The sequence below is a fragment of the Petromyzon marinus genome, chromosome 16 (genome assembly GCF_048934315.1).
Source record: "Petromyzon marinus isolate PM22_M1 ecotype Great Lakes invasive population chromosome 16, UKy_Petmar_22M1.pri1.0, whole genome shotgun sequence".
Taxonomy (NCBI): Eukaryota; Metazoa; Chordata; class Hyperoartia; order Petromyzontiformes; family Petromyzontidae; genus Petromyzon; species Petromyzon marinus.
The window spans coordinates 4,531,176-4,559,078 of NC_133682.1; the positions used below are offsets into that span (position 1 = coordinate 4,531,176).

Genomic DNA, 27,903 nt, shown 5'->3' on the forward strand with positions numbered 1-27,903 from the left:
CACGGGGGAATGCGACGCTTCGTGGTAAGAGTGCGGGCCACAAGGAATATAAACCATCACGTGGACTCCGGTCATCCTCGCAACAGCGGCATTTGGCTAACCATCGAACAAAGACGGTCACCGCATCGCGTGCTTTCGGATGCGCTTCAAAGGCCGTCTGGAACGCTCTTCCTTCCGATATTAGGAGGCCACCAGAGCTATGCACTTTTAAAGCGAGATTGAAAACTGATTTATTTAAAACTGCTTTTTGTGTTTAGTTTATTGTCCTTCCCCCGCACCTCCGATTAGCACGGTTGGCTACGTACGGTGCAAAAGAAGTTCAAAATACGTACAAAGTTCCCTTCAAGTGACCTCTGGTCCAGACAGTAGGGACCATCACTTTCTCACCAACTCTGCCACTGCAACAAAGAACAATGTGTTTGTAGCAGGACAGTGAAGTCGGTATGTTTCATTCTCAAAGCTAGAATTTCGCCAAAATTCAATGTGGAACCAAAATGTCAAGTGTTTGGTTTTTTTCACCCCCCCCCCCCTCCCCCTTTGTGACCTGGCTCAGACCATCAACCGGTACTGCACTTGAAAAGCCAGTTCAATCACGGGCGCCTGCCCCAATGCGATCGCAGCATCTCGGCAGTAGCCAGCTCAGTTGCTTGATATCTAATCTTCTGAGCCACTCATCCATTTCTCATACAATTCCCCCCTCGCTCCACCCTATTTTTTTAAAGCAAACACCAAAAACAATCACTGCATTTACGATGCCAAATAGCCATACAAAATCTTCTTTGGTTCTTTCGGTAAAGTCACGTACAATGAGAATACAATAATAAAATAACACAATAAAATTCTTACGACGTTTCGGCCACAACGCAAGCGGCCGTCTTCAGGTGAAAAGTACAGACCTGTCGGGACGACAGAGCTTCAATGAACGATGTTACGATTCGTAGCGACTTTTAAGCTGGTTGGGAGAAGTGAGGCACCTTGACAAAGGGGTTTACATATCAAATAACTGAGCTGAGCTATTTGCACAAGCTAATTCCTTAGCTATTTCAATGCTAAATTACTAGTTGCCTCTGTGGATGTGTAGGTTTTGACTTTAACATAGCCATTCCTGTGACCAGTCACAAGTTAATCCCTCAGCTATTTGATATGTAAACCCCTTTGTCAAGGTGCCTCACTTCTCCCAACCAGCTTAAAAGTCGCTACGAATCTTAACATCGTTCATTGAAGCTCTGTCGTCCCGACAGGTCTGTACCTTTCACCTGAAGACGGCCGCTTGCATTGTGGCCGAAACGTCGTGAGAATTTTATTGTGTTATTTTATTATTTTATTCTCATTCTACGTGACTTTACCGAAAGAACCAAAGAAGATGAATCCTTGCAGTCACGAAAGCTTTAAATCGAAACCATACAAAAGATTATAAAAGTATCCGCCGCTCTGTCCCAAGTCCCTCGCTGTGCGGCGCAACTGATAAACTTTTGTTCGTGCCCGTGGTTCATTGTAAACAAGAAATCTGGTCTGGCGGGTTAGCCGAGGTATGTGTGTCGTTCTAAAAATACACCTTTTACTGGCACCAGTGACGTGGGTTGCGTCAGCATGATAATGTTGCGATTATCCCAGGCGAGCCCGTGGTAGAAAAACACTGAAAAACCTCAACGGCAGTTCAGGTCAAAGCAAGTCGTTGTCACGAGGCTTGGGGATGAGAAGACTCACTCGGTTGAAGCTCCAGAGACTCGCAAAGATTCAAGATCTTGACAGCTGGTGAGATGGCTATTTCGACTCCGATTTAAGAAGTCGTTGTAGTTCAATGTACACCCTGTACATTTTATAACCCGTTAAAAACGCGACCGAGGCTATAACCGGCATCGTATCGTAAGAATGTGGAATGTTTTGCCTCAACGGCGCGGCTGCTTTGTTTCTTTCTTTCAGGTGATGCGCGCATGTTGATGACTTGAAGTGCAAAGAAGAACACAGAATCAAGGGGCTTGTACGCCCTCGCCACTGGGTCACGTGTCGCACATTCGAGCTCTTGTTCGCGACGGTGCAATGTACGAGTCGAACGCTTCTGAATGCCACGGTGCCGACGCAGAGGGCTGCGCTTGCAACGACGCGGAGGCCGGACGGAGCCCCGCTTTGGCCGTCGGTGGCAGTCGAGATGCCGACGCCGATTTGACCCCGACGAGCATCAATCCGTTTGCAGCGTGCGCACCTCCTGCAGGTGCGAGTCCGTCGACTCGAAGCCTCGACGAAACACCGCCGCCTGCGAACGGCGCCGGTGAGCAGGCGCGCGTTTCGGAGACTCACGTGGTGAACACGTCCGGAATCGGTGTCAGCGCTGGTCCCGCGCCACCTGACCGAGGGAATGAAAACGGCGCGCGCGAAATACCATCGCGTTACAAACCGCCCGAAAACGCACCGCGGGCGGGCGGCGCTGTTGAGATATCATTCGTTGAGCCCGGCAACGACTTTGTGGACTTGTCAGAGCGGAACGCCGTCGCCGCTTTAAGCGTGGACCAACTGCCAACCCCCATCGTGATCGGCTGCGATCTGTTGCTGGAGGCTGCATGTCAACGAGCCACTCCGACTGTGCAGCCGGACAAACTTTCGCTCGCTGAACGTCCACCTTCCTCCAAAAACGGCGACACGGTCCCTGACGGAGCACCCGCGGAATGCAAAGTTTCGCTGGAGCAACGACAAGGTTCTGTCACGCTAGACGTGCGGCCCACCAATGGATCTGTGCGCTTAGGTCGCTGGAAAAGTTTTAGGAATTCGCTCGGCGCTAACAGCCTGTCTGTTGAAAGTTCAATCATAAGCGACACCGAATCTTACATTCTCACACTCGGCAGGAAAGCCAGCGCTTGGGTATCAAACGAGACTTACGTTCATGATTCTCAGCAGCAATATAATCATCATCAGCAGCAGCAGCAACAGCGTGGAACTGCAAGTGTTCCACCAGCCAAGAAAGCCAGTCCACACAAGGAGAGATTTTACAGATTTGGAAAGACTGTGCTGTGGGTGCTCTTCGCGATATTTTTGGTCGCTTTGTCACCACTCATCATGATCGGATATGGGATTTACGCCGTCATTAACTGGATCGCTTGTCCAAAAGAAAGGTCCAATGACACGGTCACCTAAACTACTGGTTACAAAAGCTGCGTCCCGAATACATCTGTCAAACCAGATATCTCCGAGTGACAGTATCTGTCTGCGGGAAATCGCATGTCCAAGAACAACATTTGCACAATAATATTGTAAGGGTTTTTTTTTTAATCAAGACTGCATCGATAACATCTCGCAAGTTATAGCCAACAGTGCAAACTTAGTTACATTGCTTGGCGCCCCTGTTTACTTCATCAACAAATCCGTGCACCATGTGTAATTCGTATATAACGGGAAATAATAATTATCATCTATGTATACAGAGGGGAGTGCGGGTGGTAGTGGTAAGTGTAGTGCGATACGAACACAGGTGACTTGAGTTAAATTTTCAACGAAAAGATAGCATCAGCCCTAAATTATTAGCTGGTGCAGTGAATTAAATTTGTGGTGCTGGCCACCTCGCTATTCGACTGTGTGTGAGCATGGAGCTATCGCTGTATATACACAATATGTGCGTGTACATAATATAATAGGTTTGACTTTGCAAACGGTAATGCAAATTGTTAAACACCAATGTTTATCCTTTTGTAAAAAAAAAATTATATCAAATAAAATACTCTGGAATGGAGGTTAACTAATGCAGCATGGCAAAACTATAATTATCAAATACCCCTCGAATGTTTTATTTTTTTTAAATAAAACTATTGTGTTAAAACCAAGCAATTCTAAGAGAGAGAGAGGGTGAGCTGACAACTTAAACTGTCAGGGTTGTGGAATGGCCGGGTACTTTCAACCGAACGCAGCTACCCTTGTGGAGAAGCTGTCATTTTCAATTGTCGAGGTCGAGTTTTGACCCTTTCAATCTGGAAATTTCACCTCCAGCACAGGCCCGTGGCAGGCTTGGGGCATTTTGTGGACAGAAGCCTCTGCTCTGTCAGCTACAACCGGTCGAAGGCAGGCGATCCCCACGTGTCGTTCTGCTTTTGGTAAAATCCAGTCGACAAACTGCAGGTGTTACATTCACGGATGTTAATGCACAATTATCTATACCTGCATAACTTGTATTGGTCAACTAGTCGCATTTAAGCACACAAACGTGCAAATTACTTACAATGTCTCGATCGCGCTGTATATAGCACGCAAATGAGGTTGATGGTTTGAACTGCGTTCTGTTAGGCGTGATGTCCAATGTTTCGCGCCGTGGTGGGGAGGTTCTCTTTCAGGAACTAAATTCAGTGCATATTAAATTCGAATGCAGCTCCCAAACAAGCCACCGAGCACGTGGAGCTAAAACTTCGGACATCGTGGCGAACAAAAACGCGCGGTACAACCCCAACACCTCATCGGAGAGCTGTACAAGTTATTTCTTACCTGTGTGGCAATTTTACATGGCCACAATTACGCGGTGATGATATACAAACGTCCAAAAATTCGCTCTGTCTGCATCATCGGCAGTCATTATTACACAGGCACACACACACACATACATTTGCAGTTCGATTGTGGAATGCACAATTTTTTTGCTCAGGGATGTCCAAATCCCACTGCCGTTCTCAAGCATGCATGGCCACAATATGCCAAATGACTCCCCCCACCCCCGCCTCTCCAATGAGTAAACACAGGCTGTGGTGCAATTAGTAATAATATACAAGGTAATCAATATGACGGGGACAAAGGATGAGTTGGGTCAAGGGGGTCATCATAAGGCCTCAGTAAAGCCTCATTTCTCATAAAGTGGTCTTCTTGGCCAAATCCTGTTTATATTCCGGTCAACTCGACATTTTAACTTCCATTTATATATTCCACCGCGAAGCAGTTGGAAATATATATAAAATCAAACATTTTCAAACATTTACAAACATTGTGAACAATTGCACGTAATGTACCCTAATACATTAAAGATTGCGTGTATTTTACATAGCTGTGCATCTTGAATGCAAATGGTTAGCATTAGTATGCATGGGCGTTGTACGACAATAAACACAGCGTGGAGTTTCAAAACGTAAAAGAGCTCAAAGACCGCAGCCTCCTCAAAAACCCACGCAGGGCGTTGTGGATGTTGAATTCGTTTCCAGCGCCTCTAGTTACACAGGATCGTGTATTTCTTCAGTGCGAGATATCTTAGCAGTTATTACGTGTGTTATCATTGCTCCGCTATACAGCATCCCTGTACGAAAATGAAACTGTGATTTATTTATTTTGCTTTTATGGTTACAATGAGTAAAATGGTAATATTTTTTTATGTTGCTATCATGTAATTATTTTACCGGGGGGGGAGGGAGGGGGGTGGTGTCCCTTGTTTGTCCACTCTACAATCAGCTACTGTGAAATAAATGTCTTAAAATGTGGTCTCGTTTGTCCATTGATCAATGTAAAAAGCACGGCATTGCCAGTGAGAGCTTAAGAGGAAATGGTGGGCGTGTGTGGCAAGAAGCGAGACTCGCGCACAAGGAAAGGGTGAGACACCTAAGAGCGTTCACATCCTATGCTCATCAGTGTCACACAGACCTTTCAATAGTGATGTACACCCAGGAAAGGAATGCACATGTTCACCATTGTTCAGATGTTTGTGCAAATCCAGATATACAGGAACTCCTCTGCTTACGAATATTCGACTTACTAACTTTCAAAACTGTCCCGTATGTCGTCCAGTTGCCTATTCGGACCGAGAATCGCAAGTTCAATTGCCGCGCAATAGATGTCGGTGGTGGCATCTGCATCTACAGGAGATTATACAACTTTTAAGGCCATTCTCCGTGTTTAGTACACATGACGTACAACATGTTTGGAATCGACAGGAGTAAAGTTGAACTTACGAAACAACTCGACTTACATACCCCTGAAACCCAACTCGTTCGTAGGTAGAGGAGTATCCAAAAAAAACTTATGAATGACTGCTTTCTTGTACGAGTAGAGAGTCATTTGTCAAACGAGTGCTGTATGAGGGCTTCCTCCACGCCGTCTGTTTGGATGTACTTCAAGTGCGGGTTGGTCGAATGGGGATGAGGCCCAGGTACGGTTCAGAAGGCGGGGAGTATAGGAATACAGACATCATACAGTACAACAGTGGGGTCTCCTCTCCAGGGCTCTCTGCAGCGCACCGCATTACCCTGCAGGCTGTAAACAGATGTTCTTGTACGGCGGTAAACCATCGAAGCAGAATTCACTCAGCCCTGCTTGGCTTGGGATGTGACGAGATCGGGTGCATCCTGGGTAGTGAGTTGGTCATAGGAAGCTTGCCTTATTAATAGTAAATTGCATTTTAACCGTATACTACAGTATAATTACACATATTAAAGAATGGTCATCGTTTAAAGGTTTTAAAATGTAAATAAATTCAGTGTTCTCTAATCCGATGACAGAAATATTAACATCTCGTTTTCAATGGACACCCGAGGGAAAATGCCAGGACAGATTATCGTCGATTGCTTTCAAGGTAGTTTACTGCTCACACAAGGCGTGGGGCGGTGGTCACCACGAGCTGGCAATAAAAATTCCACATTTCTGTGGCAGAGGCAAGCCTATCCACGCAGGCCACCACTGTCGGTTTCCCACAAAGTGACACTCACCCTGTCGACCTCACTGCAGAGAAAGACCAAGCTGATCCCCAACCAGGATTTCAACTCGCGAGCTTTCAGATCGCGAAGCTGTGTGCGCAAACCACTGCACCACACGGCCAGTAATGTTTGGCTAACAGACGTTGAAGGAAATATTGAAATTAGCTTTTGTCAGTGGACCCATTTTGTAAGTAATGTAGAGTATATACAATATTAGGCGGTCAGAATGCTAGGAAAAACACCTAGTTGCTACTTGCGTGGGAGGATAATTTAACCAAGAAAAGCCTCACTCGGTCTGAAGACTTTTCAGGAGAAGAATGCACATTGGGATGTTTGCCTAATAATGCCTTTAATGAAAGGGAGGCAATGCATCATTGATGTGCGAGCATAATACAGCACAATTAATTTCGCGACACTACCCTCTGCATGCCGCTGACGGTGTGAATGAAAACACCTTTGCTCATTGTGTCACTTGGAGCCTCTGGATGTTCCGTGTCTTATTAACGTTTGAAGAGTTTCTCCCCACGTAAAATGTACACCTGGATTGTCAACAACAAGAAGAAAACACGAAAGAAACCCGATTAATTCCAAAGCAATGTTGTGCGTCTCTCTCTGCTTGTGTGTCTATGTTGTGTGTCTGTGTGTCTATGTTGTGTGTCTGTGTGTCTATGTTGTGTGTCTATGTTGTGTGTCTGTGTGTCTATGTTGTGTGTCTGTGTGTCTATGTTGTATGTCTGTGTGTCTATGTTGTATGTCTGTGTGTCTATGTTGTGTGTCTATGTTGTGTGTCTATGTCTGTGTGTCTATGTTTGTGTGTCTGTGTGTCTATGTTGTATGTCTGTGTTGTGTGTCTGTGTTGTGTGTCTGTGTGTCTATGTTGTATGTCTGTGTTGTGTGTCTGTGTGTCTATGTTGTGTGTCTATGTTGTGTGTCTGTGTGTCTATGTTGTGTGTCTATGTCTGTGTGTCTATGTTGTGTGTCTGTGTGTCTATGTTGTATGTCTGTGTTGTGTGTCTGTGTGTCTATGTTGTATGTCTATGTTGTGTGTCTGTGTGTCTATGTTGTGTGTCTATGTTGTGTGTCTGTGTTGTGTGTCTGTGTTGTGTGTCTATGTTGTATGTCTGTGTGTCTATGTTGTGTGTCTGTGTGTCTATGTTGTGTGTCTATGTTGTATGTCTGTGTGTCTATGTTGTATATCTGTGTGTCTATGTTGTGTGTCTGTGTGTCTATATTGTGTGTCTATGTTGTGTGTCTATGTTGTGTGTCTGTGTGTCTATGTTGTGTGTCTGTGTCTATGTTGTGTGTCTGTGTCTATGTTGTGTGTCTGTGTGTCTATGTTGTGTGTCTATGTTGTGCGTCTGTGTTGTGTGTCTATGTTGTGTGTCTGTGCTGTGTGTCTGTGTGTCTATGTTGTATGTCTGTGTGTCTATGTTGTATGTCTGTGTGTCTATGTGTCTATGTTGTGTGTCTATGTTGTATGTCTGTGTGTCTATGTGTCTACGTTGTGTGTCTATGTTGTATGTCTGTGTGTCTATGTGTCTATGTTGTGTGTCTATGTTGTATGTCTGTGTGTCTATGTTGTGTGTCTATGTTGTGTGGCTGTGTGACTATGTTGTATGTCTGTGTGTCTATGTTGTGTGTCTATGTTGTATGTCTATGTTGTGTGTCTGTGTGTCTATGTTGTATGTCTGTGTGTCTATGTTGTGTGTCTGTGTTGTGTTGTATGTCTGTGTGTCTATGTTGTATGTCTGTGTTGTATGTCTGTGTGTCTATGTTGTGTGTCTATGTTGTATGTCTGTGTGTCTATGCTGTGTTTCTCTCTCTGTGTGTCTGTGTTGTCTCTCTCTGCTTGTGTGTCTGTCTGTGTGTCTATGTTGTATGTCTGTGTGTCAATGTTGTGTTTCTCTCTCTGTGTGTCTCTGTGCTGTCTCTCTCTGCTTGTGTGTCTGTCTGTGTGTCGATGTTGTGTGTCTCTCTCTGTGTCTGTGTTGTCTCTCTCTGCTTGTGTGTCTGTCTGTGTGTCTATGCTGTGTGTCTCTCTCTGTGTGTCTCTGTGTTGTCTCTCTCTCTGCTTGTGTGTCTGTCTGTGTGTCTATGTTGTGTATCTCTCTCTGTGTGTCTCTGTGTTGTCTCTCTCTCTCTGCTTGTGTGTCTGTCTGTGTGTCTATGTTGTGTATCTCTCTCTGTGTGTCTCTGTGTTGTCTCTCTCTCTCTGCTTGTGTGTCTGTCTGTGTGTCTATGTTGTATCTCTCTCTCTGTGTCTCTGTGTTGTCTCTCTCTCTGCTTGTGTGTCTGTCTGTGCGTCTCCGTGTCTGTGTCTTGTCTCTCTCTCAAATGTAGTTCTACCTGATGACGACTGCTTGTGTTGCAATCGAAACATCGTTCTCTATTAGTCAATTTATTTTCTTTCTAAGTGACTTTACCGAAAGAACCAAAGAGTAGCAATGATCGTGTTACGAAATCGGACTTTCATTTCGATCGATCGTGATCGGGGCAATGTTAAGCCGATCTCCCGAAATCTTTTCGGCAGATCGGAGTGAGATGGAGATTAATGCAATTTTCCATTAAGACTCCATCGGATGGGATAACAAACCTTTCGCACTCGCCTTGTGAGATTTCACGCGAATGGACGAAATTTAGGGGCCCTCGGTGGCAACGACCTAAGGGGTCGTCCATAAATGACGTCACGCACCTGGGAGGGGGGGGGGCGGTCAGACATTTGTGACGATGTGTGACGAGGGGGGGGGGGTTTGAGAAATGTGACGTCACATCAAAATGCGCAACTTTAAATAAATATAGACAACACGTTCTACTTAATTATATAGTCGTTTTAATACATGTTTTCTGCTACAACATCAGAGTGCAGCGCCACATTAAATACGCACTACAATGACAATAATTTAAAGCGATTTTAAGCATGTTTTATTTGGGGGGGGGGGGGGGCAGAGCTTTGTGACGTCATATTTGAGGGTGGGTCTGACTTTTTGTGACGCCGTATGACGAACGGGGGGGGGGGGGGTCAAAAATCGTCCAAAATCGCGTGACGTCATTTATGGACGGCCCCTAACCCTATAAATTGGGTAGCTATTTGTCACGCTAACCAACAGCGGGCTGTTCACTTGAACAATAATAATAATCGAAATATCTTCAAACATACTGCACAGACGTGTATTTTCACACGCAAAAATGCAGCACAAGTTTTTTTTACTTTAAACGCCGAATTACGTGATGCAGATATATCCAAATGTGAACACGTGTTCCCACAATTTTACTCAATTTTAATGATACAAGAGAGTAACCATGGCCCCCTATTGCCAGCAACTTGGCAACAACAACACAAACTCCAGAAAAAATAAGTTATGAGACTGTGGCTTTTCGGGGTAAACAAGCATGATAATTTTCGATTTAAAGCTTCTGTGGATGTGTATGCTTTAACTTTAACATAGCCATTTCTGTGACCAGTCACAAGCTAATCACTCAGCCATTTCAATGCTAAATTCTATGCTAATTCCTTTGTCAAGGGGTGCCTCTGCGGATGTGTACGCTTTAACTTTAACATAGCCATTTATGTGACCAGTCACAAGCTAATCACTCAGCCATTTCAATGCTAAATTATATGCTAATTCCTTTGTCAAGGCGCTTTGTTTCTTCTCACACAGCTTAAAGGAGCGTGGCTTTTTCACTCCAGCGCTGTCCTCCAGACAGTCTCGTCCCTTCACCTGATGAAGGCCGCTTGTGCTGTGGCCGAAACGTCGTGAGAATATTATTGTGTTATTTTATTTTATCAATTTATAATTTTATTCTCATTCTACGTGGTGACTTTACCGAAAGAACCAAAGAAGAAGCATGATAATCTTTCTTCACCTTGTCGGTACGTGGAGTTGGGGCGACCTCTTGTGGGTGGCTTTGTTGTTGGCCGCACCCTTGCACCCGTATTAATAAACGTTTTCTATTTTACCAGCTCCCAGGTCGCTTCTGGCCACAAATGGGAGCTCAACGAAGTGGCTTATCACATTAAACATGTATAGAAGCATCCAAATACTGTAAACGCACGTTTCTAAATGTGGAGGGGGAAAACCGGAGGACCACGGGGAGAAAAGGACATGCACACTCCAAATATACAGGCATCAGGATCGGGATCGAAACCACGACCCTCCTGTATAGCAGGCGAGGGAGTTGACATCTCGCCACCGTAGCGCCCATGTTAAGTGGACGCATGCTCCTCACACTATCCCTTTACCATAGTAAATGAGTTTGGTGATCGACTGTTGGAAAGAGAGACAGGTGACGAGTAGGATATCGGGACTGGTTAATGGGATGCTTGGCATGACAGATGCTTGCACTGTTTTTTTTTACGTGGATATGAACCGTGTTATTACATTTGGAAGGAGAAGATTTGGATGAGTTTGCCCACATTCCGTGGACTCAAATTATTTTGGTAATTGCTGCCTCCGTTGGCAGTGGTGCACTAGGACACAAAAATAACACACACAAAACCCCACACTCATCAATAATACTGCCCCAAAGTAACAAAAATAACATAGGCGACGTTTTGGGCAATGGCCCTTCCTCATAGCACATGAAGGAGGACAATTCAGCTATAATATATTTCCTTTTAATATCACAGTGTTATTTACGAATGTGTTGATTTTTTTCTACCACATCATATAACACGCTTCCCAGGTCCATGGCCACACAAAAAGAATGCCAGAGCGAAGCAAAGAACGCCAGCCGCTTTACGCATGGACAGCAAGCAAAATCCAGTCTTAGTTTCTTCGGCATGTTTTAATGAACATATTGTGTGCTGGAACAGCACTGCCATTGTATTTATTTTCCTGCAAACACTATTTTGTTTTCATGAACTAGTAGAGAGAAAAAGCACAGTCTGGAGGTTGTATATATTCATTAGAGACATACAGTATATCCGATTTACTGGTTTGCCGTAAATTGTAGTGTAACTTGACAATGCCGTTTAAACTAAAAAAAAAATCACAAATTTGTTTTAACATTTGTAAGTTTCAGCGGAAATACAGCGGTGCATGAGATCTACGGTGAGCGTTTATATTTCGTGTAGATGCATTCCTTTTTGTGCGAACTGCCGAGTATAATGTAGAGGCAATGCGTACATACCTCAAACACGGAGAGCACCTTTTTAATTCACGTATAATATCCTGTATTATGTACATATGACCTAGGGGCGAAATAAAAATGTACCTTTTTTGTAGCAGCAAGAATGAACCCGGCCCATTCCCAATTGGCCGCACGATCAAGCCCAGTTGACCTCGAAGTCAATATCTTTCATATGAATAATACATTTAGGAGCTGCAGGTGAATTCAGATCTCACCTCTGCCTTGATACCGATACACGATGAAGTCCTCTTGCCGTATGGCATTGTCCGACTGGTTTATCCAGAGGAGGCGTCTGTTAAATATGCAGCTGCCCTTGAGGTGGCTGAGTGAGTGGCTCCGGGATGATTAAGCCCGCCGAGGTGGTGTCGGAGAGCGTTTGTATCGCCCGGTATAGCTAACAATATTAATTCCCAATAGGAAGCAATGTTTCGGAATAACATCGCCCGGTATAGCTAACAATATTAATTCCCAATAGGAAGCAATGTTTCGGAATAACATTCTTTTATTGAGGAATTTTGTAAATATTGGTTTCCCTTCCAAATATTTGTACCTTAGTTTTTTTGTAAAATTGCATCTAGGTCCATATACGTGTGTATTCAACTTACAACCTGAATTTTACAACTTACTTTTAAACAATTGCAAATTTCAGTGTCAATTTTTTTATTAATTACACCGTCTCTTTTCTCCCTAATAGTCCCTTTCTTTGCATGAACTCAAATATCCCTTCCAATTTGCGGTACAAATATTTGCTCCAGGGGGTAACTAATTGAGAATTGACATAACCAATGTTTACTTTCCACATTATCGCCGACCCACCCGTTACTACACTCGGTCCTTACACCGAGGAAGTTGATGGTCTCGGGTCAGTTAGCAATGAGGGCACACAACAACAACAACAAAACATCAAATTGCGTTTTCATTCAATGATGACAAAATATGTGAGAAATCGTTGCGACTCCCGTGCAACACAGAGAGACGCAGTGCCATCGACTTGGAGTGTACTTTGAATAAGAGGTTACTTGAAGGGACTTCACATATTTGGTTCTGTGATATCACCTTGTGTGTCGGGCCATTCTCCACTATAGTACGGGGCCCATAGCACATTTGGAAGGGAGTTGGGTTACATGTTTAGCTCTCAGTGTAGTTTGGTCAAATGTATCCATAAGTCTTAAACGTGCAGCTTTTGAGTATTTGTTGTGAATCCATAGCATGTTGTAGAACAAATATCAACCCAAAAATCAACCCACTGATATTGTGAATGAGACTCCATCCATTATGCACGACGAAGCAGGCCAAAACAACTGCAACATGAATTTGGCAGAATCGCTTTATTTAATTATGGCATTAAGTGATTGCATAACTCGGTAACAATTATGATTCCATTCGTTTTGCACAAAGTTCAATGTCATTTAATCGTTAAGAGCAAGACCAGGAGAGAAAAAATATTACATGCTCCGGTTAAATCAATAGTTCTACTTTCGAAAATACAGTATGTTTTAAAGTTACATATAATACCATAGAATAGGGTGCCCTATAAACCAATATTAGCATTATTCTTGGTTCTTTCGGTAGTCACGTAGAAGGGAAATAATAAAATAATAATAAAACTAAATAAAATTCTCACGACGTTTCGGCCACAGCGCAAGCAGCCGTCCTCAGGTGAAGAAACAGAGCTGTCGGAAAGACAGCGTCCTAATAAAAAATAAAACATAATATAATAAAATTCTCACGACGTTTCGGCCACAATGCAAGCAGCCGTCCTCAAGTGAAGAAACAGAGCTGTCGGAAAGACAGCGTCCTAATGTTTCTTCACCTGAGGACGGCTGCTTGCGTTGTGGCCGAAACGTCGTGAGAATTTTATTATATTATGTTTTATTTTTGATTATATTATTCTTTTCCTTCTACATGACTTTACCGAAAGAACCAAGAATATGAATCCCTGCAGTCACGAAAGCTTTAAATCGAAATATTAGCATTGTTACCATTACTGTTGCAGCATTGCATACCCATAAGAAAATGAATTGACTGTGAAAAAGCTTGTCGCCCATTTTAAACAGAACAGTAAAATCAGGGTTAGATTGCTGGTCTGAAGCTACAGACAAGCATTCTAAAACACAATGCATCTCCAATTCGTAAAAAAAAAACCTCACTAATTTGCTGTCTGGTGGAAGTGGGCATACGACACATGGATATTGGTCGTGAAAGCCTCCATGTTAAAAAGGTGCTACATTTCAAGTAACATTAATATGATGACTTCACGGTGAGCACATGGTCAATGTCCCACTCATGACTTTAAAAGCGGCAAACACTGGCTCTGTGAATGCCGTGCTGAATGTATGCAGGTGCGTCTTAACTAAACATACATTGTAAAAGGCAACAGTTCCTTTATCACAATTCAGCAGGACACCAATCCTCTTGAGGTTATCGTTAATCTGCAATGTCTCTTTATCCGCTCGATGATTGACCGTCACGGCACCAGAATTATTCTCAAGACACCATGATTTATCATTCCCACCCAGCTCGATTAAGGCACCTTTCCCTTTTCTCGGCAAGGAGCTGTAGGCAACTCCTACGGCCCACTCATTGCTCTCTTCCACACCAACTTCCCAGTAATGCTGCCCAAACGTGAAGCTCTCGCAGCTCAATGCTTGTCGCCAAAACGAAAACCTCTGGGGTATATCGGCGATCTCCTTTCTATTTTGGAACCTTGGCAGGCATACTTTCTTCCTGTCTTTGGCGACTTCAAGGTGGAAATGGGCTGTGTCTGAATCCACGGCGATGTTCCTGAAAGCTGCCATCAAAATCGTTAACATTGGTGAATGTCAACAACAACAAAAACATGAAGAGTCCATCTTATCTCGCAATTTTGCAGTTTGGTTTATAAATATTGTATGCATACATAAATGATGGGGCAGAGCAGTGGTGCCGTGGGTAGCAGCACTGTGCTCTGAATCCATTTACCCGAGTTCCATTCCCGGCCACGGCTAACATCAATGGCGAGTGATATTCTAACTTGTGCTGGGCAACCCCCCTTTACCAACTCGTACTGACCAGCATGGTTAATTATGGTAAAAAAAACCCTATGACCAACACAGTATGGCCACACCTACACATATAGCAATGGATATATTATCATATAAAAAATTCTACTTTACTTTATACTGTAATTGATGGGTATTTATCAATAGTTATCATACTTTAGGCCGCTTGCAATTGCAATTTATATCACAAATAAAGCACATCCAACACAATCAGCACAATCTGCGAGCATAGGAAATGCCTGAATCGTACATCCAGCGCCACTAATACTTTTCGTATTGCTATTTAAATGAAAATACAGGTTTCCGTCCCTTTGTGCGGGTTCAGTTTGGGCGATTTCACGTATAGGCAGCTAACACTTTTTCTACTCAAAATATGCGGTTTGAAGTCACTCATATGCGGCTATGCGGTCGGACGTGGGACGACACTGTGTGTGTGCTGTGTACGCTACTCGGCAGGCAGCTGTCTCGTGCGGTTTTGCTTTTTGGGAATGCATCTACCGCACAAAGTGGGGGGTAACCTGTACACGCACAATTTTCCCCACCTCCTTTCAAATACTTACACATCATCATTTGGTTTCGATCCTTCCACTCCGTGATTTGAGAGGTTATCTCTGCAATAGAGCCTTTCAAATTGGCAAAGAGGTCTTTCGTCACAATTTGTGCTTCGGGCTGGCTCTTCATTGCCTTTTTGATCCTAAAATTAAATAAAAACATTAAAAGGATTAAAGATGGTGCATCAGGCGCAGTTCGTCCACTAGGGACGTTGGGGTGCCGCCCTGCCAAGCAGCTGGAGATGAGAAATAGTTTTTTTCTAATAAGAATACTTTTCTATAAATTGTTTCGCTGTGTTAAAAAATAAGAACATAATGATTCTTTCAACGTAAATTGCCTAATGATGATAACATTTTAAGTTGTTCACATTAGAAACCGCTGCAACACCACAGTCTGATTTGTGCCGTGAGGAGGTCTCGGGGCTGCTGTGTAATCGTCCGAGTGAGAGATTTCCCCTTCAGTCGTTGCGAGCAGCTTCCCGCATTTTAGCCACGCCGTTTGAGACCCATTCAAGGCGGTGAAAAGGGCGCCCGTGGCTGTAATGAGAGACGATGTCACAGCGCGAGGTTGCACTGTGCAAATACAGCAGCTCACGGCCTACACGCTGTAGGCTTTTGGCAGTGCCAAAGGGGTTGTGTAGTGTGGACTTGAGGGTCATGGGGGACAGCATTTGAGTGCTTTGTTGTTTTGTTTCGTATTGTTTATGAATGCCTACAGTTTAGTAGATAAGACAGTTGCATCACTTTCACGGGAAGGCCAATAACATGACGGAAGTTTTTTCTTCATTAGAACACCATCTTTTCAGAGGTCACTCACAACAGCCCCACCTCGTGTATCATATGGTAGTGTTACTCCTCTAACATGAAATGGTGCTTCTTAATTAAAATTCTCTTTTTCCACGCGTTTAAGTTGCACATTTGTATTATTTGTGTATTCCATATAAATCATTCCAGTACGATGTTTGCTAGTGTGCTTTTGCGGATTGCATTGCTACGCGTGAAAATTACAAATTAAACTTGGTGATACACGGACTGACGAAAGGATGGTCAACACCCAGAGATGTCAGGGTTTATTTTTAATAGTGATGCATTCGTATGTGAATTTGTGTTGCATTTAACCTATAATCTTCAACTGATATATAAAGACAGATGCCTCTTTTTCACTCATGTGCAGGACATTGGTATGCCACTAATGCAGATACGTTTCCTTTCTCGAACCTTACGGAAAGATGTCCCTTTCTGGCTATGTTAAAATTGTGTTTGCCTATCCGTCGGAATGGGTTGTGTGCAGTGACACGCATTCACCCAGAGCAGAGATCAATTCATGCACGAGCATGAAAGTCATATCGAGATACCATAATGACTCGGATGGATTAGCATTTCCTGCTGAAATTGAACCAAAGTTTACAGCTGTGACTGCAATATTGCAACATGCCCATTCACATTTACACAGTTGTGATGGAATTCCATAGCCCGCATTTGACCTTTCTGCATGCACGTGCATACCTTTCCTCCATGGCTTGAGACTCCTACAGCAGAAAAACAAGCATGCAAAAAAATATATTATTTAAAAGGCATTAAACTTTTTTTTTACATTGCAAATGCAGACATTTCACAGAATCTTAGTTGCATGTTGAATCACAAGTGACATTCATAAGTAGATTTTTTTTACAATTATATGTTTGTCACCTTTCTTAATTAGGCAGAGAGCACAGCAGAAACATGAAGGTACCACATGACAACTCACATGGTTTATCAGAAAAAGTTAAAGGTAAGCTCGAAATTCTAATGGTAAGGACTTAGGAGTCCGTTTTTTGTTGCAAAGTATTTGTATGTGTTACGTAGCAGTGCAATTTAATTCATTTGAAAGCATGTGTATGTATAATGTATGCTCTTAAAGATGTTGCACACCAGCCTGCACTAGCTTTACTTTAAAACATCCAGAAGGTGCTTTACCGAGGTTACAAGAAGTCAGCTTTGAAAATATAACAGACAAGAAGTCTGTTTCTTCACGTAAAAAAATATGTTTTTTGTCCATCAGTCTATGGCCACTGTGGTCCCATGTTTGCCATCAGCATTTGCGATTAATTTAATATGGCAGAACAGCCCCCATATCTGTTCACTGCGGTCCATATCTTTGATCCTTCAGTACAGCCCACAAGTATCGTACGATTTAGGCTACGCCTTGTGCGAAAGGTAACCAGCCTACCTCCAAAAATGTAATGTCATCCTCGTGTCTCATCAGTGCCTGCACTTCGCCATTAATGGCAAGCGTCTCTTCAATGCTCTTCTCGCGCTGGGAGATCTGCCTGGTAATCTTCTGAAGCACGTGACTCTCCTCCGTTATGGCAAGTTGCTGTATACGCCCATGCTCAGTCTGCAGCTCCGTCACCGCTGCCTCCAGCGAGCTGGTGATTTTCTTCTTAAAATCCACCGACGCTTTCTGAGTGTCAGTAAGGGATAGGCAAAAGTTTCACTTTCATGTCGATAACGCAGTAAACATTAAATAAATAGAACTCACCACAATTATCTGTTATAACGTGTTAAACACCTTTCTTCCATCTGAGCAAGTCACTCTGTTGTAGGTTGTCAAAAAAATGGCCCTGCTTCTTGTATATATATTTATGTGACATCACAGTAATATCTAAGCCACCAATTTTACATGTGTAAAATATGTTTCATGTTTAGCATACCGGCTAACCAACATAGAATGAGTAATTGGAATATATCCAGTAATTGGAATATACCCAACTAATCCTAAGGAGAAATACATTCCAGTTTAACATTCACAAAATAAAAATGTCCTGAACTAGCGCTTGCATTAAAGTTGTCTTGACTAAATAGGACAAATATAGGGGTGCCATCTGCTCCCAATTTCCAAATGGTTCAGTACAAAGACAACATTCCTCCGTATAGCCTTAGAGCAAGTGCTGCTAGCGAGCACCTATGATGGCCAGCACAGCTACACGAGGGGTGGGTGGCCGGCACCACGCCCTGCCGCCTTTCTCCCCTCGTGGCGATGTTTTTACACACTGCACCAGGTACTCGTTTGAGGCCGAGCCGACCTAGGGAAGAATAAGAACAAATGTATTTATTGTAGATTACAAAATTACAAAAAAGAGCCAGCCTCCCATGATCGTTGAATAACGTGCTTTTTTTAATCTGTGTTTAACGTGTGAACCATCTGGAGCATGGTGTTGAGCGTTAGAAATGTAAAATACCTTCACGTTTTCCTCCGTCTTCTTTAGAATATCCAGCTTTTTGCTGTCTGTGCCCTTAGCTGAATTGAGATTTTGAAGGTCACTGTACAGCTTTGCCTAAATAATACAAAAATAAAAGTATTTAATAATGGTCCAATATTGCACGCAGGCCTCTACTAAAAAATAATCTCGAGATTCGGGCTCATGAATAGAGGGCATTTAATAAGTAATTTAACATTCAAACTAAGGCGATCAAAGTTTTATCCCACATCCTTCACATTTTAGTGAAACTTAAGTTTAATATTGAGCAGAATCAAGATTTTGGATGTCCATTTCACACAATACATAGATGTGAATAATCATTAGTATCATCATGCAATGGCTAAGTGCCATGTCAGACTATATCCAAAAAGCCAAGTAAAAAACAGCCAAGTAAAAAGCTATTATCGCTTTTACTTGGGTATAGTCTACCAATTTGGAGTATAATTCAAGGTGAGATAGTTTGTTCACTTTCAAACTGACGTTTCCATACACATTGAGATACATGGTCTTCTTATATAAATAAGCCATTTTCTATAACTATAATAATAATCAAAATCATACTCCATAAATGAGTTGTATTTAGGCTATTTTAAAATCTTGAACGTTAATTTGCCTAATTTGTATAATTGCCTGACATTTCAATGTTTGCTTTCATATGAAAGTAGAGTATGATATATAAAATCACCAATTACAAGGCAAAGCACCTTTGGAATTGGTACATAAACATCAAGGGATTATACTGACATTAAGATTTACATCAATATTAAAGAAAAGTAATAGCAATATCTCTGATGAACATTTTAAAATGTGGTCCTTCTTTGTTAGTCAATCCTTCACACAATTATCAGTGGCTGCCCTAAACAAAAAAGTACCATTTGCATCTGCAAGTTCAACCAACATATAAGACCAGGGTTGGATCAAGCCAACCATGATTTGGCCACTGGGCTAGTTCCGGAGTTAGGCCATCCAAATGCGGCCCAACTCAAAACTCGACTTCAATAACAGCCAGTGAATTATTTATGTCAATCGTATTGTGTGGTAGCAACATTCGACGATGGCTTATGAGACAAATGGGCTGTTGTCCATTTGTCCCATGAGTCCGACCCTGCATAAGACTGCCCGAGGAAGCGTGTTGTTCACAATGGCATGTGAACACCATGAAATAGAGGTCAAGGCTATAAGCCAAGCGTAAATAAATTTGCCGGGGTTTCGTTTTTTTTTTCCTTCGTACCTTCTTACTGGTAGCAAATTCATCAATCGGCATGAGCTCGTGCCCACGGTGCTTTCCTGCAATGCAACAGACAGTGCACACGCACGCATTGTCCTGTGTGCAGTACATCTTGAGAGGCTCTCTGTGCTCGGGGCAGAGTCTGTGCTTCACGGGTTTGCAGGGTTTCACCAGGATGTGATGCCTAAAGGTCACGTTGACCAGGTGCGGCTCCAAGTGCTCCTGACACATGGAGACTGCACACAGTTGGCAGGTCTTGACGGCTTGCCTCTTTGCGCCAACGCACCAATCGCACATGATGGGAGTATTATTAACCGACACATCTTTAGGCACTAAGACGACGCTGGCGACACTTTTTGAACTCTTTTTTTTCTTTGGAGCCGGCTTAGGAGCTGGAGTGCTTAATTTTAAGGAGGCGAAGCTCTCCACGATGTTGGCGAGCTGGAAGTTCTTCTCCAGCTTCCGCTCCATCTCTTGTCTGTCCATGAAGAAAAACAACATGCGGCAGTGGGGGCAGTTGCTGGGCCCATGCTCCCAGGTTTTGAGGATGCATTCCCTGCAGAAGCTGTGCTTGCAGTTTAAAATAACGGGGTCTCGGTAGTACTGGAAGCAGATGGGGCACGTCAGCTCATTCTCCAGCTGGTCCTTCGATGCAGCCATTTCTCTAGCCCTGATCCACTCGCTCCCGTGTACTTCACACTAGAATGTCTTCACGAGATAAAAAAAAAACAGCAGTTATAAACTCAACTGAAACATGAGCATTAAAAAATACTTTTTAGTGTCATGAGACTGGTTACTTTAGATTTAGCATTTTTAAAAGGCCAGCAGCCATTTGACTACTTACTGTAAATATCAGCCCATTCACAGGTGATAAGGCACAAGAAAGGTAACAATGACACATGTTAACAGTGTTAGCTATCAGTATACAGTAATGTGCAAATATAACCATGGGAACAGTTGTTTCGTTTCTCATGACAAATTAGTCACAACATAAGAATAGATTTTACCCTTTCTGACAATAAAACAGGAGGTGTTAAGATGTTCAAACACCAGACAAAAACCTTTTGCAAGGAATCATGTACTGCATTAACCACACATAGTTTGTGTGTGAACATGCAAACAAAAACATGCTCTGGTAATATGTTATGCATTGTCTTTTGACACTTTGATACTCCGACTGATGCTTCTGTTGTTGTGGAGTAACTCATGCAGCCAGCTATGGCTCCAGGATTTGGTGTTACATGTTATTTATGTAGTTTATTGTTAAAAATTCGGTCACAGTCCCTATGATCACTGCTACGTTGGTGATTTCGAAAACGTTTTTTGGTTTGGACATGTATGTTTTGTTGTAGTACGGAGTTAGACTGATGGCCTTAATCTAAGTTTTCTTGTGGTTGTTGTTGTTTGACTTGCATCCCACTGGGATTTTTTGCACACAGCGTTGGTGTATGTGCCTTTTTTCAGGAATATTTTGCAGGTTTTTTTCATGGATTTTCTGTTTGCACAGTCACATAGTCACTTTAAGATGTTTTTTCTTGTTCGTGTTTTTGTTTTTTTTTGTTGTGGTTGCACCCGATTCAAGAGCTGAATAGCTCACAGGCCTATACCAAAATAAACAAACTGAAAATAAACTGAAACTGAAAACTTTGATACTGGCAGGAAAGGTCCCATGTTGTAGTCACAACGTGTAGCTTTAAGGTGTTATGAGACCCAACTTGCCCCTTTTAAACAAAACCAACAAAAAAAGGTTAATTTTTAGAAAAAATAGGATGCTGCATTTGTGCGCAACAAATGCAGCATCCTATTTTTCGCGGATGTCTGGATCTTCTCCTGGAGCGGCTTATATCTCCCGAAATCTGCGGCACATAGCGGCGGCGGGTTAAAAAACACACTGAGGTCAGTAGCAAGTCGTGATCTGTACAAGCGGTAGGGGCTGCAGTTGATGCGCGGATGTAAGACTCTTGTTATGCTAAACAATAAACATTTGCTTCGTTACAGAATCATTTGTGGATTTGTTATACTTGGAGATGAATGCGTATCAACGGATCCGCAATACGGTTCCCGCGGATTATTGGACTCCCGCTGTAACTCAGTAGCACTACAGAACTTAAGTGCGAACAATGTAATGACTCGATCTACGTTACGTCTCAATGAGCGATTACGTACAATGCAATACAGTCTTGGACTGTGTAGATGATGGCTCCACATCTTCGAGAGGGGAGTGTTTGCCCTTTCAATCAGTCTCCAGGATTGAAATCGGACGGAGAGATGCCGAGGCGTTGCAATCAAATGTTGATGTATCTATCACGTATATTAGTGGGGTGTTTACCGTACTATAATGAGCCAAGAATGTCTGTGTGTCCCGCGTGTGACGTCACTCCACGTGGACCAGCCCTCCTAATTAATAATCACGAACAAGTGACGTCCTCCACATGGACCCACCCCCTCATTAATAATCATGAACGGGTGACGTCACTCCACATGGGGGGGAGGGGCGAGGCGACTCCTCCCCCCTCCTCGGCGTCAACTCACGACCCTCACTACAAAGGCAGAACCCTCACGTCACGTGATCTCCGTGACGCTGTTGAGACATCGAAGTAAAAATAACGTCATGATGAACAAGGGATTATAACCTTTACATTAAATAAGTCTGTGTCACCGCGGCCTTACAAATTGCACACGAATTGACGCAATGAATATATCACGTCGCGGTCTGCTTTACGCTTGCAAGTTTCAGATTTACTGCAATACACCTGTCAAATTGGACGGGGCAAAAGGCTTGTCTATAATAGATTTGCCCTCTACAGTACAGTACTGTGTCTATGTTGTGTGTCTCTCTCTGTGTGCATGTGTGTCTCTCTCTCTCTCTCTGCTTGTGTGTCTGTCTGTGTGTATGTTGTGTGTCTCTCTGTGTCTCTCTCTGTGTGTCTCTCTGTCTCTGTGTTCTGTGTCTATGTTGTATGTCTGTGTGTATGTTGTGTGTCTCTCTCTGTCTGTCTGTGTGTCTATGTTGTGTGTCTCTCTCTGTGTGTCTCTGTGTTGTGTGTCTATGTTGTATGTCTGTGTGTATGTTGTGTGTCTCTCTTGTGTCTGTCTGTGTGTCTATGTTGTGTGTCTCCCTCTGTGTGCATCTGTGTTGTCTCTCTCTCTCTGCTTGTGTGTCTTTCTGTGTCTATGCTGCTGAGACTGGAGCGTGCCACTAAGAGGTGGGGCCTTACCATCAGCCCCACCAAAACTAAGCACCTGCCTGGGTATTTTGTACCATCGGACACTCCACCCCCACAACTCCCAATCGGTGATGGGGCAGTTGTGGAGAGAGTGGAGAGTTTCCCATACCTGGGCAGTGTGCTTATGACTGGCTCCAGTTTAACAGCAGAGGTCTCACTCCGAATCAGTCGATCGGCAATATCTTTTCATCGGTTGCGTAACGCTGTGTGGAAGCTACCTGGTCTGTCGCTCCGCACTAAGCTTCAGGTCTTCTCGGCCACGGTCATTCCCTCCCTTCTCTACGCTTGCGAAACGTGGACCCCCCTAATGGAACATCTTCGCCGGTTAGAAACATTTAGGCTGGCCTGCCTACGATCCATCCTGGGTTTAACCAGATTGGATTGTGTGAGGAGCTCACAAATCTTTGAAAGATCTGGGCAAGGTCCCATCGGTGAACTCCTCCGGCGGGCAAGGCTGCGATGGCTGGGTCATGTAGCCCGCATGCCCAGCCACCGCATGCCGAAACAGCTTTTGTTCGGCCGGATCGAGGGGGCTAAGTGGGCGCGGCACGGGCTAGAGAAGAGATGGAGTGATGTGGTACAGGAGGCATGGGCTAGAGAAGAGATGGAGTGACGTGGTACAGGAGGCACGTGGCTAGAGAAGAGATGGAGTGATGTGGTACAGGAGGCACGTGGCTAGAGAGGAGATGGAGTGATGTGGTACAGGAGGACGTGGAGCTGAGTGGACTTGCCGATGACTGGTACCAGCGGTGTCAAGATCGGCCTCTGTGGAGGAGGCTCGTGAAGGATGCTACTGGGCAGTTGGAGGCAGTCGCCCTCCAACAACAACGGAGGGCGGAGGAGCGACGCTCACAACAGCGAGCGGAGCGCCGGGTGGCTAAAGCACAGCAGGTTGGCACAGTAGGGGGCACAGGTGGTGCATCAGCCAGTCATCTCAGTCAGTCGACCCGTGGCACCTGGGTCTGCCCCGTGACCTCCTGCCAGCGGGCGTTCGACACTTCACGTGGCCTCAGGGTGCACATAGCCTGGCACAAGCGTCGTGGTGACGTCACCGCCACTTAGTGGCGAATGGCGGTTGTTGTTGTATGTTGTGTGTCTCTCTCTGAGTGCATCTGTGTTGTCTCTCTTTCTCTCTCTGCTTGTGTGTCTGTGTGTCTATGTTGTGTCTCTCTCTGTGTGTCTCTGTGTTGTCTCTCTCTCTGCTTGTGTGTCTGTCTGTGTGTCTATGTTGTGTGTCTCTCTCTCTGTGTCTCTCTCTGTGTGTCTCTCTCTGTGTGTCTATGTTGTGTGTCTCTCTCTGTGTGTCTGTGTTGTCTCTCTCTCTCTGCTTGTGTGTCTGTCTGTGTGTCTCCGTATCTGTGTTTTGTCTCTCTTAAATGTAGTTCTACCTGATGACGGTTGCTCGTGTTGCAATCGAAACGTCGTACTCTCTTGTTTAATTTATTTTTCTCTTTCTACGTGACCTTACCGAAAGAACCAAAGATAAATTCCTGCAGTCACGAAAGCTTCAAATCAAGTTACATGCACGACTGTTTGAGGGCTCTGTAGTTTGCTTACACGTAACCAACACAAGAATTCCTGCACAAGTAAACAGTAGCTCATGCACAAACAGCACTGAAACATGCGTTACAATACTGGCTCCCAAGTTACCGCAGTACGAGGTGTCACTTAGGGTGTCACATTTGGGTGTCAAATGGCACACTGCATAGTCACGTGAATGAGACACGAACACACAATTGAATAATGAGTGTTTGTAAATATACAAGGGATACAGCTTCATACCTGTCCACCCCTTATCAGTGCCCCTCTACCTTATTACAGACCAAGTCAGAACTTATTGGTCACCCCGTGCCCCTTATAAATCTCAACGTTCATCCTACAAAGGCCAATCACAAGGGAGAAACACAAACAAATAGACAAATACATGTTTTTTTGCCTGTATTGAATCGGCTGTACGCCGTGTGGACCTGACAACTCGATTTCCTTGTGCAAGAATACGGTGTTAAACCGTGTGGATTGACAGGTACGGTATAATACACTACACTATACACTACTATACACTACTATACACACATTACTATACACTACACTACTATACACTACTATACACACATTACTATACACTACACTACTATACACTACTATACACTACTATACACCACATTACTATACACCACATTACTATACACCACACTACTATACACACTACACTACTATACACACTACACTACTATACACTACAATACTATACACTACACTACTATACACATTACACTACACTACTATACACATTACTATACACTACACTACTATACACACTACACTACTATACACTACACTATACACTACTATACACACTACACTACTATACACATTACACTACACTACTATACACTACATTACTATACACTACACTACTATACACACTACACTACTATACACATTACACTACACTACTATACACTAAATTACTATACACTACACTACTATACACACTACACTACTATACACTACACTATACACTACACTACTATACACTACACTACTATACGCTACACCACTATGCACACTACACTACTATACACACACTACTATACAATACACTACTATACACTACTATACACACACTACTATACACTACTATGCACTACTATACACTACACTACTATACACACTACACTACTATACACTACTATACACTACACTACTATGCACACTACACTACTATACACACACTACTATATGCTACACTACTATACACTACTATACACACACTACTATACACTACACTATTATGCACTACTATACACTACACTACTATACACACACTACTATACACTACAATACACTACACTACTATACACACATTACTATACACTACACTATACACTAAACTACTATACACACCACTATACACACACTACTATACACACTACTATACACTACACAACTATATACACTACACTACTATACATGACACTACGATACACACTACACTACTATACACTACACTACTATACACACTACATTATTATACACTACACTACTATACACACTACATTACTATACACCACACTATACACTACACTACTATACACTACACTACTATATACACACTACTATACACTACTAAACACTACACTACTATACACTACAATACACACACTACTATACACTACACTACTATACACACACTACTATACACTACACTACTATACACACTACATTACTATACACTACACTACTATACACTACACTACTATACACACACCACTATACACACACTACTATAAACACTACTATACACTACTATACACACTACTATACACACTAAACTACTATACACACTACATTACTATACACTACACTGTACACTACACTACTATGCACTACTATATACACTACACTACTATACACTACACTACTATACACACTACATTACTATACACTACACTATACACAACACTACTATACACTACACTACTATACACACTACTATACACACTACACTACTATACACTACACTACTATAAACACTACATTACTATACACTACACTACTATACACTACTATACACACTACACTACTATACACTACACTACTATACACACTACATTACTATACACTACACTATACACAACACTACTATATACACCACACTGCTATACACACTACACTACTATACACTACACTACGATACACACTACACTACTATACACTACACTATACACAACACTACTATACACACTACACTACTATACACACTACACTACTATACACACTACACTACTATACACACCACACTACTATACACACTACACTACTATACACACTACACTACTATACACACTACACTACTATACACACTACACTACTATACACACCACACTACTATACACACTACACTACTATACACACCACACTACTATACACACCACACTACTATACACACTACACTACTATACACACCACACTACTATACACACTACACTACTATACACACTACACTACTATACACACTACACTACTATACACACTACTATACACACCACACTACTATACACACTACACTACTATACACACCACACTACTATACACACTACACTACTATACACACTGCACTATACACTGCACTATGAAATGTTGCCCCTATCGAAACGGCTGTACGCCCTATGGACCTGCCAAGTGGATTTCCCTGCGCCAGAGGGACGCGGGGGTTGAACCGTGTGAGGTTCACAGCTTCACCAGTGCTGACATTCAACTCAACACCGAACCACTTCTAGAGCCCAATGATCGGTGGCACCACGCGCGGGTTACCTCCGAACGCGGATTTTAGTCGGGCAACTTCGTCTCTCGAAGCGAGGATGGAGAGACAAAGCGAGGGAGAGAGAGAGAGAGGGAGATAGAGGATAGGTGGGAGAGAGAGAGAGATAGGTGGAAGGGGAGTTGCACGAAACGTTGACGAACTTCCTCTGTTGTGGAGGAGGAGGAGGCGGAGGGAGGTTCCCGCGACGAAGCTGCTCAACGAGACGACGTCCGTGCGGGGAAATGACGAGCGATGTTTGGGGCGGGCTGGTGAAGGTTTCAGTTTTTCATTTCATTCATGAGGTGTAGAGCGCCCGTGAGCCATGCGGCTCTTGGCTCGGGTGAACAAGAAAACTTCCCAAAGTGACTGCAGCGCAACAGAGAAATCCAGGGGGGGGGGGAGGGGGACCAGCAGAAGTCTTCCCGATAAAAAAAAGCAGCTGTGTGCATAAATCCCGGTGGGATGCACGTCAAACAATAACAACCATAAGGGGCCGTCCATAAATGACGTCACGCGATTTTTGGACGA

General features: G+C 43.3%; 2 protein-coding genes and 1 long non-coding RNA gene across 4 annotated transcripts; 1 reads left to right on the forward strand and 2 right to left on the reverse strand.

Annotated features, from left to right (window-relative positions):
- The first annotated feature begins 1,653 nt into the window (after positions 1 to 1,653).
- LOC116942964 (uncharacterized) lies at positions 1,654 to 5,206 on the forward strand. Its single transcript, XM_032955490.2, has 2 exons — positions 1,654 to 1,755; positions 1,924 to 5,206. The coding sequence occupies exon 2, from the start codon at positions 2,041 to 2,043 to the stop codon at positions 3,127 to 3,129; it is 1,089 nt and encodes a 362-aa protein (XP_032811381.2). The 5' UTR covers positions 1,654 to 1,755; positions 1,924 to 2,040; the 3' UTR covers positions 3,130 to 5,206.
- Positions 5,207 to 6,982: 1,776 nt separating this feature from the next.
- LOC142924733 (uncharacterized) lies at positions 6,983 to 9,331 on the reverse strand. Its single transcript, XR_012941805.1, has 2 exons — positions 9,244 to 9,331; positions 6,983 to 7,189 (listed from the first exon to the last, which is right to left on the reverse strand). It is a non-coding gene; the product is annotated as an uncharacterized LOC142924733 (long non-coding RNA).
- A 3,758-nt stretch (positions 9,332 to 13,089) lies between these two features.
- On the reverse strand, positions 13,090 to 27,776 carry LOC116942963 (E3 ubiquitin/ISG15 ligase TRIM25-like). 2 transcript variants are annotated; one of them, XM_032955488.2, is made up of 7 exons: positions 27,537 to 27,776; positions 19,846 to 20,550; positions 18,594 to 18,689; positions 17,582 to 17,815; positions 16,879 to 16,901; positions 15,382 to 15,515; positions 13,090 to 14,571 (listed from the first exon to the last, which is right to left on the reverse strand). In XM_032955488.2, exons 2-7 carry the CDS (start codon positions 20,500 to 20,502, stop codon positions 14,036 to 14,038), a joined length of 1,680 nt encoding a protein of 559 aa, XP_032811379.1. In that variant the 5' UTR covers positions 20,503 to 20,550; positions 27,537 to 27,776; the 3' UTR covers positions 13,090 to 14,035. The 2 variants fall into 2 exon arrangements, with proteins under 2 accessions (XP_032811379.1, XP_032811378.1); XM_032955487.2 differs by having other exon boundaries at positions 27,387 to 27,775.
- Positions 27,777 to 27,903: the final 127 nt, after the last annotated feature.